The 19,005-nt window shown below is 48.2% G+C and overlaps 1 protein-coding gene across 2 annotated transcripts in view; it reads left to right on the plus strand.

Moving 5' to 3' along the window:
• The window catches only part of HCN3 (hyperpolarization activated cyclic nucleotide gated potassium channel 3), a 45,482-nt gene that overhangs the window by 21,428 nt on the left and 5,049 nt on the right, over positions 1 to 19,005 (plus strand). Inside the window, exons 2-7 of one of the 2 annotated variants that reach the window (XM_075608130.1) lie at positions 2,562 to 2,991; positions 10,216 to 10,377; positions 15,430 to 15,467; positions 16,575 to 16,599; positions 17,205 to 17,423; positions 17,772 to 17,918. In XM_075608130.1, coding sequence (XP_075464245.1) covers positions 2,562 to 2,991; positions 10,216 to 10,377; positions 15,430 to 15,467; positions 16,575 to 16,599; positions 17,205 to 17,423; positions 17,772 to 17,918 — 1,021 coding nt within the window. The remainder of the gene's footprint in view (positions 1 to 2,561; positions 2,992 to 10,215; positions 10,378 to 15,429; positions 15,468 to 16,574; positions 16,600 to 17,204; positions 17,424 to 17,771; positions 17,919 to 19,005) is intronic. The other variant, XM_075608131.1, reaches the window with a different exon arrangement.

Here is a 19,005-nt window from a genome sequence, read left to right on the forward strand (position 1 = left end):
GCCCAAAGTCAGGCTGTAGCTGCAAAGGCAAACAAGATCTTATCTTACATTAAACGGTCAATGGATGAAAGGGAAGTAAACATAATTATGCCCCTTTACAACGCATTAGTAAGACCACACCTTGAATATGGAGTACCATTTTGGACACCACTCCTTAGAAAATACATTATGGAATTAGAGATGCAGAGAAGAGCCACCAAATTAATAAAGGGGGTGGACAATGTAACTTATGAGGAGAGGCTAGCTAAATTAGATTTATTTACATTAGAAAAGAGGCGTCTAAGAGGGGATATGATAACTATATACAAATATAATCGGGGACAGTACAGGGAGCTTTCAAAACAACTATTCATCCCAAGCGCAGTACAAAGGACTCAGGAGCATCCCTTTAGGTTGGAGCAAAGGAGATTTCACCAGCAACAAAGGAAAGGGTTCTTTTAAGTAAGGGCAGTTACAGTGTGGGATTCATTACCCATGGAGACTGTGATGGCAGATACAATAGATATGTTCAAAAAAAGGTTGGACATCTTTTTAGAAAGGAAAGGTATACAGGGATATACCAAATAAGTATGCTGATCCAGGGATTAATCCGACTGCCAATTCTTGGAGTCAGGAAGGAATTTATTTTTCCCCTTATGAGATATCACTGGATGATATAACAATGGGGTTTTTGTTTGTCTTCCTCTGGATCAATACGTAAGTACGGATAAAGGATATAGTATCTGTTGTCTAAATTTATCATAGGTTGAACTTGATGGTTTCAACCTCATTTTATATTTTATATATTTATTTATAAAAATGTTTTACCAGGAAGTAATACATTGAGAGATACCTCTCGTTTTCAAGTATGTCCTGGGCACAGAGTTATAAAAAAAAATGGTTACAATAAAAGAACAGGGTTATACAGTCACTTCACAGACATTTCATGGACAGATAAAGTAGGAAAATTGGGTACAGGGGATAGAGGGCTTGTGAGTTTCTGATAGAAATAGAGCAGCTTTAACATCAACTAACATCAGCGAACGGCAGCAAACGGCTCACGCCCTTTGGCTGCTGTTCGGCTGCGCCAAAGGCTATGCGCCTTTGGGGCAACGCAGATGTACGCTGGAGTGAACAAAAAGATCTTTTCTTTGTGTCCCCTTGGCTCTTTAACATTCCAGCTCATCTACTATGTAACCTGATGATCTACTACTACTACTACTACTACTACTACTACTACTACTACTACTACTACTACTAATAATAATAATAATAATAATAACCTTGTGATATAATAATAACCTTGTGATATAATAATAATAACCTTGTGGTATAATAATAATAATAACCTTGTGGTATAATAATAATAACCTTGTGGTATAATAATAATAATAATAATAACCGTGTGGTATAATAACAATACTAATAATAACCTTGTGATATAATAATAGAAAATACTAATAATAGCCTTGTGGTATAATAATAATAACCTTGTGGTATAATAATAATAATAACCTTGTTGTATAATACTAATAATAACCTTGTGGTATAATAATAATAACCTTGTGGTATAATAATAATAATAACCTTGTGGTATAATAATACTAATAATAACCTTGTGGTATAATAATAATAATAACCTTGTGGTATAATAATAATAACCTTGTGGTATAATAATAATAATAACCTTGTGGTATAATAATACTAATAATAACCTTGTGGTATAATAATAATAACCTTGTAGTATAATAATAATAATAATAATAATAATAATAATAATAACCTTGTGGTATAATTACAATACTAATAATAACCTTGTGGTATAATAAGGACTGTCTCTGAAGCCTGGTGATCCTTACAGGATAGACCATTGGGTCCATATTCTCTTTTGCGAGCTCAGGATTGTACCCCAGGTGGGGCTGCACAATGAGTCTTGTTATGAGCTTTGGAATTGAAAGTCATTGCATGGAGCAAGATGTTGTCACTAAGCCTGTGACATTGTGTGACTTGGTGTGACTGTTCATTACGGAGATGGGAACTGTACAAAGTCAGGATTTCTGTTGTGTGTCCCTAATAACCTGGGGGCACTTTGTGATTCCCAGCAATGCACAGCACACACAGCACAGCACGCTTATAGTGCGATAGCGATGCCGCATAAAAACAAATGCATTGCCGCCATCGCGTGCGCTTATACTAAGCATGACGCAGCGACGGCTTGGTCGCGATCGCTGGAAGTCATCTCAATTTGATTATCCAGCGACCGCAGCCTGACGTCGCCGGCACTATAAGCGCAGCCTAAGTCATTCCGATGGCAGGGAGCGTGGATATTGGCGACACTATGTATCCCAACCACAGGATCAGCAATCATATCACTCTGTCATTCACAGAATGTCTCAACAACAAGACACACGCACAGGATGGTGCAGACACACAGAAAGTGCACACACAGCTAACACCTGCTCTAGTGTTAGAAAAGAGTCATAATTATTGCATTTATCTACAAAGAAAATCATCAAAAAGCAGGAAAGCCAAAAATGTGTCATTCTCTCTCCTCCTTCTCTACCACTCCCCTCTCCCTCCAGATTTTACTGGGACCTGGTCATGCTTCTGCTCATGGTTGGAAACTTGATAATCCTCCCCGTGGGAATTACCTTCTTCAAGGATGAGAACACCCCTCCGTGGATTGTGTTTAATGTGCTGTCCGACACTTTCTTCCTGGCTGACCTGGTGCTGAACTTCCGTACTGGGATCGTGGTGGAGGACAACACCAACATTATCCTGGACCCGCACGTCATCAAGATGAAGTATCTGAAGAGCTGGTTCCTGGTGGATTTTGTGTCGTCCATCCCTGTGGACTACATTTTCCTCATCGTGGACCTGGAGACTCGCGTGGACTCTGACGTGTACAAGACTGCGCGTGCTCTGCGGATTGTCCGATTCACCAAGATCCTTAGCCTCCTGCGGCTGCTCCGACTCTCCCGTCTAATCCGATACATCCACCAATGGGAGGAGGTGAGAGACTCGGCACCCAGAACTCTGCACCGTGCACCAAGCACCCTGCCCCAGGGATGAGAGGGAGGGATATCATATCAGGGTGTGTGTGTGTCAGGCAGGGGTATAACAGGGTGTGTGTTTGTGTGTGTGTCAGGCAGGGATATAACAGGGTGTGTGTGTGTGTCAGGCAGGGATATAACAGGGTGTGTGTGTGTCAGGCAGGGATATAACAGGGTGTATGTGTGTCAGCCAGGGATATAACAGGGTGTGTGTGTGTCAGGCAGGGATATAACAGGGTGTGTGTGTGTCAGGCAGGGATATAACAGGGTGTGTGTGTGTCAGGCAGGGATATAACAGGGTGTGTGTGTGTCAGGCAGGGATATAACAGGGTGTGTGTGTCAGACAGGAATATAACAGGGTGTGTGTGTGTCAGGCAGGGATATAACAGGGTGGGTGTGTGTCATGCAGGGATATAACAGGGTGGGTGTGTGTCAGACAGGGATATAACGTGTGTGTGTATCAGACAGGGATATGACGTGTGTGTGTATCAGGCAGGGATATGACGTGTGCGCGTGTATCAGACAGGAATATGACGTGTGTGTGTATCAGGCAGGGATATGACGTGTGCGCGTGTATCAGGCAGGGATATGACGTGTGTGTATCAGGCAGGGATATGACATGTGCGTGTGTATCAGACACGGATATAACGTGTGTGTATATCAGGCAGGGATATGACATGTGCGTGTATCAGGCAGGGATATGATGTGTGTGTGTATCAGGCAGGGATATGATGTGTGTGTGTATCAGGCAGGGATATGACGTGTGCGCGTGTATCAGGCAGGGATATGACATGTGCGTGTATCAGGCAGGGATATGATGTGTGCGTGTATCAGGCAGGGATATGACGTGTGCGTGTATCAGGCAGGGATATGACGTGTGCGTGTATCAGGCAGGGATATGATGTGTGCATGTATCAGGCAGGGATATAACGTGTGTGTGTGTATCAGGCAGGGATATGATGTGTGTGTGTGTATCAGGCAGGGATATAACGTGTGTGTGTGTGTATCAGGCAGGGATATGACATGTGTGTGTATCAGGCAGGGATATAACGTGTATAATCTGCACCCTGTACCAAGCACCCTACCCCAGGGATGAGAGGGAGGGATATCATATCATGGTGTGTGTGTCAGGCAGGGATATAACAGGGTGTGTGTGTGTGTGTCAGGCAGGGATATAAAAGGGTGTGTGTGTGTGTCAGGCAGGGATACTCTGTGTTCATGTGTGTGTATCAGGCAGGGATATGAAGTGTGTGTGTGTGTATCAGGCAGGGATATGACATGTGCGTGTGTGTGTATCAGGCAGGAATATGACATGTGCGTGTCTGTATCAGGCAGGGATATAACGTGCATGTATATCAGGCAGGGATATAACGTGTATAATCTGCACCCTGCACCCTACCCCAGGGATGAGAGGGAGGGATATCATATCAGGGTGTGTGTGTCAGGCAGGGATATTACAGGGTGTGTGTGTGTCAGGCAGGGATATAAGTGTGTGTGTATCAGGCAGGGATATAACGTGTGTGTATCAGGTTGTGACAGAGCAGCCCTGTAGGTGAGGTCAGTTAAAAGAGCACACAATGCATTTTAGGCTGTGCCAAAATGTTGAGTGGTTTATTTCTCCACAAACACAACAAACAATGGGCACACTGTCCCTTTAAGGCAAAACAAAACCATAAAAAGAAAGCCTACTCCACCTTTGGAGACTTACTAAACAGTACAGGTTCTAGCTACCTGGCTGGCCAGCTAAGCCAGTTACCAGCTCCAAACATACAATGCAATATCAGGGAGCAATATTAAAAGTCCTTATCTGAGTGTGTTGGTCCGGCATCCCTGGTTTCTCCAAGTTAATGTCAGATCCAGGCGTTGCAGTCCTGCTGCTCCCAGGAAGTCTCTCAGGTCCACTCTTGCCCTATTTCTGTGCAGGCGTCTCTATGGTGCGGGGAATTTGAGGTCCCAACTGTTCCCAGGCATATTCCTCTGGTGAACAAGAAGCCTGGGTCCCTGCGGGCTGGAGCTCTGTTGTTGCTGGGTGTGAATCCCAGCAGAGTCACAGGCAATCCTTTGGACCCTCCTCTCTTGCAGAACAGGAACTCAAACAGGGACCCTGACAAGCAGTTACTTCCTGCCTTTTAAACCCTGTTCAATCAGGAGTCAATTCGAAAGCAGCTCAGGCAGGAAACCTGACACCAGTGGGCAGTTTCCTGATCCTTTCAGAGGGAGTGTTAACTCCTTCACTCCCTTACATATCTCCCCCCTCAGACTCAGAGTGTAGCCCTGTGTACACTCGGCCATTTAAACATCCCCCACTTCTCGGGATAATGATCGGCCTCACAGGGGAGTCTTTTGGATGACAGCTCCCTTTCCTCTTCCACTTCCAGTCCATCAACGCCTCTTTAGTCTTTTCTGTGTCTTCCACACTTTGACTTCTGAAGGGATCAATGGATCATGTTCTCCGTGGTCCCATGTCTTTTCCCAAGACCACCTTCACTCCTACCAGTAACTTTGGTTTTTCGCTTTGCTGGCATTATCTGGAACTCAGGTCATTAAACACAGAATCTGCTACCTCTTCATCCGTTCGGTTCCACGATGTGGTCATGGTTGGACAACAGTGGTGACAAATTCTTTGTAACCTGTGCACTCGAACAGTGTCTCTCCAAATATTCGCTCTAGCTCATCTTTCCATTTCACCAACTCTTCTTTTACTCGTTTGGCAATGAGTTCTTCCACACGTCGTGCATTCTCCTTTTTCCCTGTGACCATTTGCGTCTGGTTCAGCATCATTAATCTTGGTTCTTCTACTTTCTATTCTGTGTAAAGCAGAGTGTATGACTGCACGGCATTGCAGATACGCTTATATAAAAGAGTGCACAGTTTGCTTGGTTATGACGTAGGATCTATATCCAGGCTGAATCACCCCAGCAGCTTTCTTCTCGTCTTTGTTGCTAACACTTCCTAACATTAGACTGTAGTAGAATCACAAATTGCTTCAAATATTCATACTTTTCTTTGCTGCTTCATTCTCCAAACTGACTGAATAACCCGAGCTGCTTTACTCTGACGATAAAGCAGACGGGCTTTCCTCCCTCCTGCAGGCGGCCTGTATGATGACAGTCGTGGAGCGTTTGCGCAGATAATTTTCTCTCTCCATCCTTCCTTGGATAAGAGCTCTGTAAAATGTCTGAAGTGTTAGAATGCTCTTCTGCTTTCTTTCAGCGTCCGCTCTGATCTCAGAAAGTTCTAACAGGAAACACAAGGATTTGCCGCTTTCCTGCTCCAAGGCGCCCTCATCTTCCTCAAGTGCTAATTGCATCCTGGGATTTTCTTTTTCCAATAGTTTCTTCTCTTTTTCTTCCTGGTGAAGCTTCTCATCTCTGTCACTGACATGGTTAGTCAAATCTGAAACCTTCCCTTGTAGGTTTTTGTTCTCCTCTCTTACAGTCTCTATAGTTTGCCCGGCCTCTTCAAGGGCGTAATCATATAAGCGCAGCGCTGCAGTGAGACGGTGAATCTCCTTCGGAGATACTTCCCAATCAGCTTTTGCCTCTTCATCCCTGGTGGCAGCAGCTGCATTTGACCGCTCCAGGTTAGTCCTCATGTCCTGGAACTCGCTCTGCATGTGACTCTTTGTCTTCTCCAAAGTTACACACTTGGCGATCGCTGCGGACAGACCCCTCTGTAGCTCAGTGTTAGCTTCTTGATCTTTCACCAACTGTTCACGGAGCAGATCATAGTCATGCTTGGCACTTCGCAATGCATCTTTTACCCGGCTCAAGGAATCGTCACCCTTTTGCTCATCCTTTTCCATCTACGCTTTCATCACTGGATATTCCGCCATTCCCAGGAAACTTCCGTCAGTCCCTATAGGGCCTGCAAAGTTTAACTTGGGAGATGTTTTCATTTTGCTGTATAGACAGGACTCACTGTGGTTGTTTCCCCTCATAGAGAGGTAAAAGGAAGAGTTCACAGTTAAGTGTTAGGACCTTCAAATGTGGTTATGCCTTGACGTTGGTATGCAGGCTTATGACCTTTGTCCAAAGGGTTTAACTAAATAACCAAGAAAATATTATTATTGAAGTATTTACACTTTATACTTATTACCATATATGTTTTGTCAATTGGATGTAGCATTGGACTCCCCTGTCTTTTGTTGTATACATTTGCCACATATACTCCAATCACAGCTGGTAGTCCCAAGCAGTGTCTTAGACTTTAATTCCAGAATCAGTACTTCGAGTAGGTCGCCATCTCTATTTGTTTCACGGCTTCTGCACTACCATTTTGAAAACCCGTATTTTTTTTGTTTTTTTCCAACACACCTGGTGGTGCAGACTTTACTCCCAGAATCAGCACTTCTCGTGCTTCACCGTTTGTAGCCGTCTTGCTATCTTTCCTTCCAGAATCAGTATCCCTCGTGGGTCAGTCTGTTGTGCAACCTGGTTTTGTTGCTTTATCCTTTGCAGTGATCCTTGTCTTTCTGCCTGGATTTGTGATTCTTTATTCTGGTGCCCTCTTCATGCGTTTCTTCTGCCAACCTCTGGAGATGCTGCATCCACTTCTTACACCATATGTGACAGAGCGGCCTTGTAGATGAGGTCATTTAAAAGTGCACACAATGCATTTTAGGCTGTACCAACACGTTGAGTGGTTTATTTCTCCACAAACACAACAAACAATGGGCACACTGTCCCTTTAAGGCAAAACAAAACCATAAAAAGAAAGCCTACTCCACCTTGGGAGACTTACTAAACAGTGCAGGCCCTGGCTACATGGCTGGCCAGCTAAGCCAGTTACCAGCTCCAAACATACAATATCTGGGAACAATAGTAAAAGTCCTTATCTGAGTGTGTTGGTACGGCGTCCCTGGTTTCTCCAGGTTAATGTCAGATGCAGGTTTTGCAGTCCTGCTGCTCCCAAGAAGTCTCTCAGGTCCACTCTTGCCCTATTTCTGTGCAGGCGTCTCTGTGGTGCGGAGCTTTCAGGTCCCAACTGTTCCCAGGCAAATCCCTCTGGTGAACAAGAAGCCTGGGTCCCTGCGATCTGGAGTTCCGTTGTTGCTGGGTGTGAATCGCAGCAGTGTCACAGGCAATCCTTTGGACCCTCCTCTCTTGCAGAACAGGAACTCTAACAGGGACCCTGACAAGCAGTTACTTCCTGCCTTTTAAACCCTGTTCAATCAAGAGTCAATTCGAAAGCAGCTCAGGCAGGAAACCTGACACCAGTGTGCAGTTTCCTGATCCTTTCAGAGGGAGTGTTAACTCCTTCACTCCCTTACAAAGGGATATACTGTGTATATCAGGCAGGTATATAAAGTGTGTGCATCAGGCCGGGTTATAACGTGTGTGTTTGTGTATCAGACAGGGATATAACGTTTGTGTTTGTGTATCAGGCAGGGATATAACTTGTGTGTGTATCCGGCAGGGATATAACGTGTGTGTTCTGGCAGGGATATATAACGTGTGTGTGTGTGTATCTGGCAGGGATATAATGTGTGTGTTTTCAGGCAGGGATATAACGTGTTTGTTTGTGTGTATGAGGCAGGGATATAACGTGTCTGTGTGTGTGTATCAGGCAGGGATATAATGTGTGTGTGTATCAGGCAGGGATATAACATGTGTGTTGAGTCAGGCAGGGATATAACGTGTGTGTGTGTGTGTATATATATATAGCAGGCAGGCGTCTCTGTGGTGCTGAGCTTTCAGGTCTCCACTGTTCCCAGGCATATTCCTCTGGTGAACAAGAAGCCTGGGTCCCTGTGGGCTGGAGCTCCGTTGTTGCTGTGTGTGAATCCCAGCAGAGTCACAGGCAATCCTTTGGACCCTCCCATCTTGCAGTACAGGAACTCTAACAGGGACCCTGACAAGCAGTTACTTCCTGACTTTTAAACCCTGTTCAATCAGGGTCAATTCGAAAGCAGCTCAAGCAGGAAACCTGACACCAGTGTGCAGTTTCCTGATCCTTTCAGAGGGAGTGTTATCTCCTTCACTCCCTTAGGCCTCGGTCCCGCTGCGCTCGTTGGTGCGGGTGGCCACACGCGAGTTCCCCACCAGCAGGGGAATCCTCCCGAGCCGGTCCCGGTCCCCCCTGGCGGCACAGCGCACTACACGCTGTGGCGCGTCAGCCACTATGGGACACAAGAAAATGGTGTTCCCTAGCGTTGACGCGTCACGTGGTGTGGCTGTAAGCCAATGGGGAGGGGAGGCTTCGGGAGGAGGAGAGGCTTCGGGGAGCGGGGAGGAGTGTGGAGTGACAGCAGCGTGAGTGCCTGTCTGTGTGTGTGTCTGAGTGCGTGCGTGCCTGTCTGTGTGTGTGTATGTGTGTGCCTGAGTGCCTGCCTCTGTCTGTGTGTGTGTGTGTGTTTGTATGTGTGTGCCTGAGTGCGTGAGTGCCTGCCTCTGTCTGTCTGTGTGTGTGTGTGTATGAGTGCCTGCGTGTGTGTGTTGCTTACCTTCAATCAGCAGCTCCAGCCCGAGCCGTGGAGGGAGGGGGGGTAGAGTAGCGGGTCCCTCCGCTCAAGCCACGCCCCCCCCTCCCGCTCACACCTCCCACTCCCGCCCACCTCCCGCTCCGACTCCCGCTCCGACTCCCGCTCCCTACAGACCGCATATCGTGGTCTGTGTATGTCAGCACCCCGCCTGTATGCAGTGCGGGCGTGCTGACTCTGGGAGCAGGGCCTTAGCCTTACACAGGGATATGACGTGTGTATATCAGGCAGGGATATAACGTGTGTGTGTATCAGGCCGGGATATAACGTGTGTGTGTGTATGTGTTTGTGTATCAGGCAGGGATATAATATGTGTGTGTATCAGGCAGGGATATAACGTGTGTGTGTCAGGCAGGCTATAACGTGTGTGTGCGTGTCAGGCAAGGGTATAACGTGAGTATATCAGGCAGGGATATAACGTGTGTGTGTGTGTGTGTGTGCTTGTGTGTGTCAGGCAGGTTTGGAATGAGACTGTGAATCTTGTTTTAATAAACACGACCTGATTTGTGGGGTTTAGTAGAAAGGGCCTAAATGACACACACACAATGATGGGATTGATATCATTCCTAGCCGCCCTCGTCACAGTTGGGTTTCTGTTCTGGAGTCGGACGCTCTAGGACTGGAGCTGGGATACAGGAGAGGTGTGAGTATGGCTGTCACTGTGCACACACATGCTGATTATGCGTCTCCCTCATTGGTCAGATTTTCCACATGACCTATGACCTGGCCAGCGCGGTGGTGAGGATATTTAACCTCATTGGGATGATGCTCTTGCTGTGCCATTGGGATGGCTGTCTGCAGTTCCTGGTCCCAATGCTGCAAGACTTCCCCGAGGACTGCTGGGTCTCCATCAATCACATGGTGGTGAGTGGATACTTGTCACCAATAGAATCACCGCAGCCCCATCTAATCTGTCTTAACCCTTTCACTTCCAGAAGGGCCTGCATCACAGTGTAACAGTGTGCCAAGCAATGCGCCTCGGGCCCCCCTGGCAGCAAAGGGATTAAGCCTCCCAGGCAGTTTTAAATATGGCTTCCATCGCCCGCTCTAACGCTATCGCCCCTTACAATGAATAATGAGAAAGATAAACGAAGTTATATACCGATGCAATGAATACCGAACCCAAAGGGAGATAGATTCAGGGACTCGCCAAAGATCACACAGACCTGGACACATGGTCTGAAAATTGACCCACAGGTCAGCACGATACTATTGTGAGTTAATGAGCTTCCTTGCAAATAAATAAATACATTGTGAAGAATAATCCATGCTGGACTGTGTTCCCTCTGATCTCATCACTTCTCCCTGACTAAATGCAGCCAAATGCCTCCTCATATCTCCCCCTCCCCTCCTCATATCTCCTTCTCCCCTCCTCATATCTCCCTCTCCCCTCCTCATATCTCCTCCCCCCTCATATCTCCTCCCCCCTCATATCTCACCCTGCCCTCCTCATATCTCCTTCTCCCCTCCTCATATCTCCCTCTCCCCTCCTCATATCTCCTCCCCCCTCATATCTCACCCTGCCCTCCTCATATCTCCCCTCCTCATACTTCCACCTCTCCTCTTCATACCTCCCCTATCCTCCTCACACCCCCCTCTCCTCCTCATCTCCACCTCTCCCCTCATAACTCCTCCGATTACCCCATATAACTCCTCCTATTACCACATATATTCCTTCCCTATATCTCCTCTGATTACCCCATATAACTCCTCCTATTAGCCCATATAATCCCTCCGTATAACTCCTCTGATTGCCCCATATGACCGGCTCCCTATAAATTCCTCCGATTTACCCCATATAACCGCTCCCTATAACTCCTATTACCCCATATAATTCCTCCCTATAACTCCTCCTATTACCACATATAACGCCTCCTAGTACACTATATAATCCCTCCCTATAACTCCTCCAATTGCCCCATATAACCGCTCGCTATAATTCCTCCTATTGCCCCATATGACCGCTCCCTATAAATTCCTCCTATTACCCCATATATCCGCACCCTATAACTCGTCCTATTACCCCATATAACCCCACCCTATAACTGTTCCTATTGCCCCATATAACCGCTCCCTATAACTCCTCCTTGTGACGGGAGGGGGTAACCAGGCACTTTAATAAAGGTCGAGCCTGTTTCGGTTACCCCTGCTCCATGTATAAGGGTCCAAGAGAGTAAGCTCTTGGATCCAGTAACAGTGTACCATTCCAATGTACTGTCTGCGATAAAAGCATTTTTTGTGTTTTTCCCTTTCCGGGCATGCAACCAAGCAAGGATTGCTAGGGTATGAGTTTCAACGGGGGTGTAACAGGGACTTATCACTGTCTCTAAATTCAGCAGTGTGCTGGTTAATTGCACAGGCAATCACCTGGCTGATTAAGACTGTGTTAGGAAAAGCCTGTTCTGAGAAACAGAAAAGAGATTTTCTTAGCCCACAACTAGGACTGACCAGAGGAACAGATGTCTTGAGTTGCAGAAGGATTGTATGCTGATAGCAAGACAAGGGGACCAGACCTCTCTATACCTGGACACAGACATAGCCATAGCACACAAGGGTGCTGACCCAGGAGAGCAGAGAGGCCTTCCCCTACAGCTACAACCAATATGCTACAACCAGATACGAGACTTTCTTCTTAGACTGTTGTATATCTATATGTGTATATGTTTGGGGGTGATAACTAGCTTAGCTACCCACCCAGTTAGAAAGGGACGGAGTAAAGGTGTAGATATTCTCCAAAGCAGAGTAGGGTTTTATTTTGTTTATTTTTAATGTTTTTGCCGTGTTAAAGGAACAGGCGCAATAAAGCCTCATTTTAATTTCACCTTTAAAACGGTTGCCATTGCGTACCTCTGCACACATCTCTTACAGGGGTTTTTGCAGAGGAACCATTGACAGAATGTGCGTAGGAGTTTGGGGTTCGGAGTTGTCGGTTCCCCCATAAATGTACCCGGGAATCATGCCCGATCCTCAGATACATGTAGGCACATTGTCCCGGCAATACCTGCACTTGAAAACTCAAGCGCGACTCATCTCTAGGGTACCCTGCTTCAGCACAGCCCAGGAAGGAGAATGAGGCACAGGGATAAACATTTATTCCTGAAGCTTAGGTAATCCCTAGGTTAAGGGGGGTACCCCAGCTAGTGCCAAGGTGACCCCCAACCAGTATAGGGTTCGTGGGTGCTCCAACCGTATATAAGGTTGGGGAGACTCTGAGAGTCCAAATGAAGTCCAAGGAAAAGTGTGTGAGGAATAAGACAGATAGAAATAAAGCTACAATATTTTTCCTTTTCTATTCCCTGTCCCCTAAGACTCAGAAGTATACTAAAATATACTTTAATGTAATGTAACATGCTTTTTACATTCGAAACCGATGTCCAAACAGCCTGCCCGAGAAAACCCTGTAGGTCTGTTGGACATTGGAGTTCAAAGCAGCCAGTGGATGCCCAGAGGTGTGAATAGCAGGTCCAGAGATCAATGGCAGTCCTCCAGGATGCCACTTGTTCTGCCAGACCTGGTGGAGCCTGCCCAGCTGGTGGCATTGAGATAGTCAGGGAGAGAGGTGGCAGGCTTGCGCATGTCTCTTGGCTATTTTGGATTTCCCACTGACCCGGCTTTTCTAGCCGGCTTGGCTCTGATTGGCTGCTTGGGAAAGTTCCCATGCATTGATTGGCTGTTCAGTTGTGTGAATGAAACAGAAAATACTATAAGAATCGAGGAGCCAATCAGATTTATAGTCTCTGGTAGTAAGAGCATGGGCGGGCTTTTCAAAGTTGCTACTGTGTGAATAGCAGAGCAACCGGCTTCGATTTCGAGCCTGAAAAGTCTGCTCGCCAGAGTCTAAGTCCAGCTTTTTGGGACCAAGTTCTCAGAAATTAACGTAGCGGTTGTGGCTGGGATTTTATGCCGATTTGAGTTCCATGAGATTTGGACTAACTCGCGGTCAGGAGGGACCAAGTTCTCAGAAGAGAACGTTGCGGTGGTGTATGGAATTTTATGCTGATTTGGGTTCCTGGAAATTCCGGGCTAAGTCCCGGTCAGGGTAAAACTCTCCCATAGAGTTCCCTGCACCTAGCAAAGTCTAATTTTCGACCCCAGGCCCAAAGTAATAAGGCTTTTTGTCTGTATTTTGTGTTCCATTGTGTGTAAACAAATTTATGCAGAATAAAATACATTTCATTACCTTGTTTTGCTCAATGAATGATCCTGGTAAAAAGGGGTAAATAACCTGGTCTTCCGTGATACTCCTATTGCCCCATATAACCACTCCCTATAACTCCTTCGATCACCCCATATTACCCCTCCCTATAACTCCTCCTATTGCCCCATATAACCACTCCCTATAACTCCTCCGATTACCCCATATAACCGCTCCCTATAATTCCCCCTATCACCCCATATTACCCCTCCCTATAACTCCTCCTATTACCCACATAACCCCTCTCTGTAACTCTTCCTATGGCCCTATATAACCGCTCCTTATAATTGTTCCTATTACCTCATATAACCGATACCTATTACTCCTCCTATTACCCCATATAACTGCTCCCTATAACTCCTCCTATTACCCCATCCACTCCCTATAACGCCTCCTGTAACCCTATGTAACTGCTCCATAGAACTCCTCTTATTACCCCATATAACTCCTCCTATTACCCCATATAACCTCTCCCAATAACACCTCCTATTGCCCTACAGTATGTAACCGCTCGTATAAACCAAACCATTATGTATATAGAGCACACTGTATAAAGTAATCTTCTAACATCATTTTAGAATAAAATTAAGAGTTCGGGTGTTTGATATTATGTGACAGATAGCTGTACCTGTTATACACACGTGACAGATAGCTGTACTTGTTATACACACGTGACAGCAGCACCTGTTATACACACGTGACAGCAGTACCTGTTATACACATGTGACAGCTGTACCTGTTATACACACGTGACAGCAGTACCTGTTATACACACGTGACAGCTGTACCTGTTATACACACGTGACAGCTGTACCTGTTATACACACGTGACAGCAGTACCTGTTATACACACGTGACTGTACCTGTTATACACACGTGACAGCAGTACCTGTTATACACACGTGACAGCAGTACCTGTTATACACACGTGACAGCAGTACCTGTTATACACACGTGACAGCTGTACCTGTTATACACACGTGACTGTACCTGTTATACACACAAGACTGTACCTGTTATACACACGTGACAGCAGTACCTGTTATACATATGTGACAGCAGTACCGGTTATACACACGTGACTGTACCTGTTATACACACGTGACTGTAACTGTTATACACACGTGACTGTACCTGTTATACACACGTGACAGCAGTACCTGTTATACACACGTGACAGCAGTACCGGTTATACACACGTGACTGTACCTGTTATACACACGTGACTGTAACTGTTATACACACGTGACTGTACCTGTTATACACACGAGACAGCAGTACCTGTTATACATACGTGACAGAAGTACCTGTTATACATACGTGACAGCAGTACCTGTTATACACACGTGACAGCAGTACCGGTTATACACACGTGACTGTACCTGTTATACACACGTGACTGTACCTGTTATACACACGTGACAGCAGTACCTGTTATACATACGTGACAGCAGTACCTGTTATACATACGTGACAGCAGTACCTGTTATAAATACGTGACAGCAGTACCTGTTATACACACGTGACAGCAGTACCTGTTATACACACGTGACAGCTGTACCTGTTATACACACGTGACAGCTGTACCTGTTATACACACGTGACAGCAGTACCTGTTATACACAAGTGACAGCAGTACCTGTTATACACACGTGACAGCTGTACCTGTTACACACCGTAGTATTAAGCTGACAGGAGAATTAATAGGATTCATTTTTCAGCTGTTCAGAGGGTTTTGCCATTTCTATGTCAGCTGTAGGTACGGTAACTCATTGCAAGAGGCATGAGAGCAGGAGCACGCTTACTGCATGTAACGTGTGCAGGAGCATGCCTACTACATGTAACGTGTGCAGGAGCCTGCTTACTGCATGTAACATGTGCACCCTTACTGTATGTAACGTTTGCAGGAGCATGCTTACTGCATGTAACATGTGCACCCTTACTGCATGTAACGTGTGCAGGAGCATGCCTACTACATGTAATGTGTGCAGGAGCCTGCTTACTGCATGTAACATGTGCACCCTTACTGCATATAATATGTGCAGGAGCATGATTACTGCATGTAACATGTGCACCCTTACTGCATGTAACATGTGCAGGAGCATGATTACTGCATGTAACGTGCACCCTTACTGCATGTAACGTGTGCAGGAGCATGATTACTGCATGTAACATGTGCACTCTTACTGCATGTAACGCGTGCAGGAGCATGCTTACTGTGTGCAAGGTGTACAGGTGCACACTTGCTGCATGTAACGTGCAATAAAATGCTCACTGTATGAAACATGTCTACAGAAACATGCATGATGCAGGAAGATGCTTGGGGTATAAAACGTTCAAAAAAGCAGAATCCCTGAAATATGCAGAACCATGCCACATCATTTTAAAAGCACACTTAGTTTATTACATGTATGTGCATGAACATGCTTAGTATGTTATATCTGTTCAGGAAGATGCTGATTACTGGTGCACTTGTATGTTCAATCTATGTGATCAGACATGCCCAGTGCATGACACAAGTGCAGGAACATGTAAAGTGCACAGGAAATACCTGCAGGCAGCATACTCCACGTGTTACACATATCTACAAGTGTGCAAAAACATGTTATACATATGTACAGGGACATGCCCATTACATGTATGTATGTTTCCATTGTCCTATATATCCAGCTGTACATGCCGTGCTGGGGTCAGAGGTCAGAACACGGCAGGTAACAAACATTGTTAGATTGTGGCAGACAAGACGATAAGGAAACACAAGTAAAACATGTTACACGGTGTCTGTAGCATGTGAGCATGTAGTATGTGTTGTGTTAACACACAGGTCACGGACCTGCAGTCATACATGTAATGCCTTTTCTTCCAGAGGGGCCAGCAACAAGGCAGGAGAGGTGCGTCTGTAAGTTGGGAGAGGTGCGCCTGTAAGGCGGGAGAGGGGCGCCTGCAAGGGGGGAGAAGGGCGCCTGCAAGGGGGGAGAAGGGTGCCTGTAAGGCAGGAGAGGGGCACCTGCAAGGGGGGAGAGGAGCGCCTGTAAGGCGGGAGAGGGGCATCTGCAAGGGGGGAGAGGGGCGCCTGCAAGGGAGGAGAGGGGCATCTGTAAGGTAGGAGACGGGCGCCTGCAAGGCGGGAGAGGGGCGCCTGCAAGGCGGGAGAGGGGCATCTGTAAGGCAGGAGAGGGGCGCCTGCAAGGCGGGAGAGGGGCGCCTGCAAGGGGGGAGAGGGGCGCCTGCAAGGGGGAGAGGGGCGCCTTCAAGGGGGGAGAGGGGCGCCTGCAATCAGGAGTGCTGCTTGTTTAACTAGTTGCAGCTGCTACTAGCTTTTCTAGGGGATGTTAACTCCCTGTAGGCTGGAAAGCACGGTCGCTACCCCACTCCATCGCATAAAGAGATAGTGACTGTATCACAATATATATACAAACATACATACCATGTATCAGAGGCTCTTGGGCTCCCACAATGCACTTTCCCTAGTAACGCTGTGTCTCTCCCTCAATAGAATGAGTCCTGGGGGAAGCAATATTCTCACGCTATCTTCAAGGCTATGAGCCACATGCTCTGTATCGGGTATGGGCAGCAAGCTCCGGAGGGCATGACCGACGTGTGGCTAACCATGCTCAGTATGATCGTGGGGGCCACCTGCTACGCCATGTTCATAGGGCACGCCACAGCACTCATCCAGTCACTGGACTCCTCCCGTCGGCAGTACCAGGAGAAGGTGAGTAGAGGGGGGTAGGGGGGGGTAGAGCAGGGTCAGGCCTGGGGGGGGAGGGGGAGAGCAGGGTCAGGCCTGGGGGGGAGGGGCAGAGCAGGGTCAGGCCTGGGGGGAGGGGGGAAGAGCAGTGCCAGGCCTGCGGGGGAGGGGGAGGGAGGGGGAGAGGAGAGCCAGGCCTGGGGAGGGGGAGGGAGGGGAAGAGGAGAGCCAGGCCTGATGGGAAGAGATCAATGTCACACATGTATTATTATGCACCGTGTATCACTGCTGTGATGCGCTATGTACATGGATGGCACTGTATAAAGACATACATACATGTATGAGCACACGCAATCTCTCTTCCCCATGCAGTATAAGCAGGTGGAGCAATACATGTCGTTCCACAAGCTTCCCCCGGACACACGTCAGCGGATACACGAGTACTACGAGCATCGTTACCAGGGCAAGATGTTTGACGAAGAGAATATTCTGGGGGAACTCAGTGAGCCCCTGAAAGAGGTGAGCACCTCCCGATCTGTGTCCTCACTGATCTGAGTCCCACCCTCCCTGATCCGTGTCCCCCCTCCCTGATCCGTGTCCCCCCTCCCCGATCCGTGTCCTCACCGATCCGAGTCCCACCCTCCCTGATCCGTGTCCCCCCTCCCCGATCCGTGTCCTCACCGTTCCGAGTCCCACCCTCCCTGATCCGTGTCCCCCCTCCCTGATCCGTGTCCCCCCTCCCCGATTTGTGTCCTCACCGATCCGAGTCCCACCCTCCCTGATTCGTGTCCCCCCTCCCCGATCCGTGTCCTCACTGTTCCGAGTCCCACCCTCCCTGATCCGTGTCCCCCCTCCCTGATCCGTGTCCCCCCTCCCCGATTTGTGTCCTCACCGATCCGAGTCCCACCCTCCCTGATCCGTGTCCCCCCTCCCCGATCCGTGTCCTCACCGATCCGAGTCCTACCCTCCCTGATCAGTGTTCCCCCTCCCCGATCCGTGTCCTCACCGATCCGTGTCCCACCCTCCCCGATCCGTGTCCCATCCTCCCCGATCCGTGTCCCACCCTCCCCGATCCGTGTCCCACCCTCCCCGATCCGTGTCCCACCCTCCCCGATCCGTGTCCCACCCTCCCCGTGTCCCACCCTCCCCGATCCGTGACCCCCCCGCCCCGATCCCTGTCCCCCCCCTGCCCCGATCCGTCCCCCCCCTGCCCCGATCCGTCCCCCCCTGCCCCGATCCATCCCCCCCTGCCCCGATCCGTCCCCCCCTGCCCCAGTCCGTGTCCCCCCTGCCCCGATCCGTGTCCCCCCCTGCCCCGATCCGTGTCCCCCCCTGCCCTGATCCGTGTCCCCCCTGCCCCGATCCGTGTCCCCCTCCTGCCCCGATCCGTGTCCCGCCCTGATCCGTGTCCCTCCCCGATCCGTGCCCCGATCCGTGTCCCGCCCCGATCCGTGTCCCCCCTGCCCCGATCCGTGTCCCGCCCTGATCCGTGTCCCGCCCCGATCTGTGTCCCACCCCGATCCGTGTCCTGCCCCAATCCGTGTCCCCCCCTGCCCTGATCCGTGTCCCCCCCTGCCCCGATCCGTGTCCCCCCCTGCCCCGATCC

The sequence above is a fragment of the Ascaphus truei genome, chromosome 7 (assembly GCF_040206685.1).
Source record: "Ascaphus truei isolate aAscTru1 chromosome 7, aAscTru1.hap1, whole genome shotgun sequence".
NCBI classification, from domain to species: Eukaryota; Metazoa; Chordata; class Amphibia; order Anura; family Ascaphidae; genus Ascaphus; species Ascaphus truei.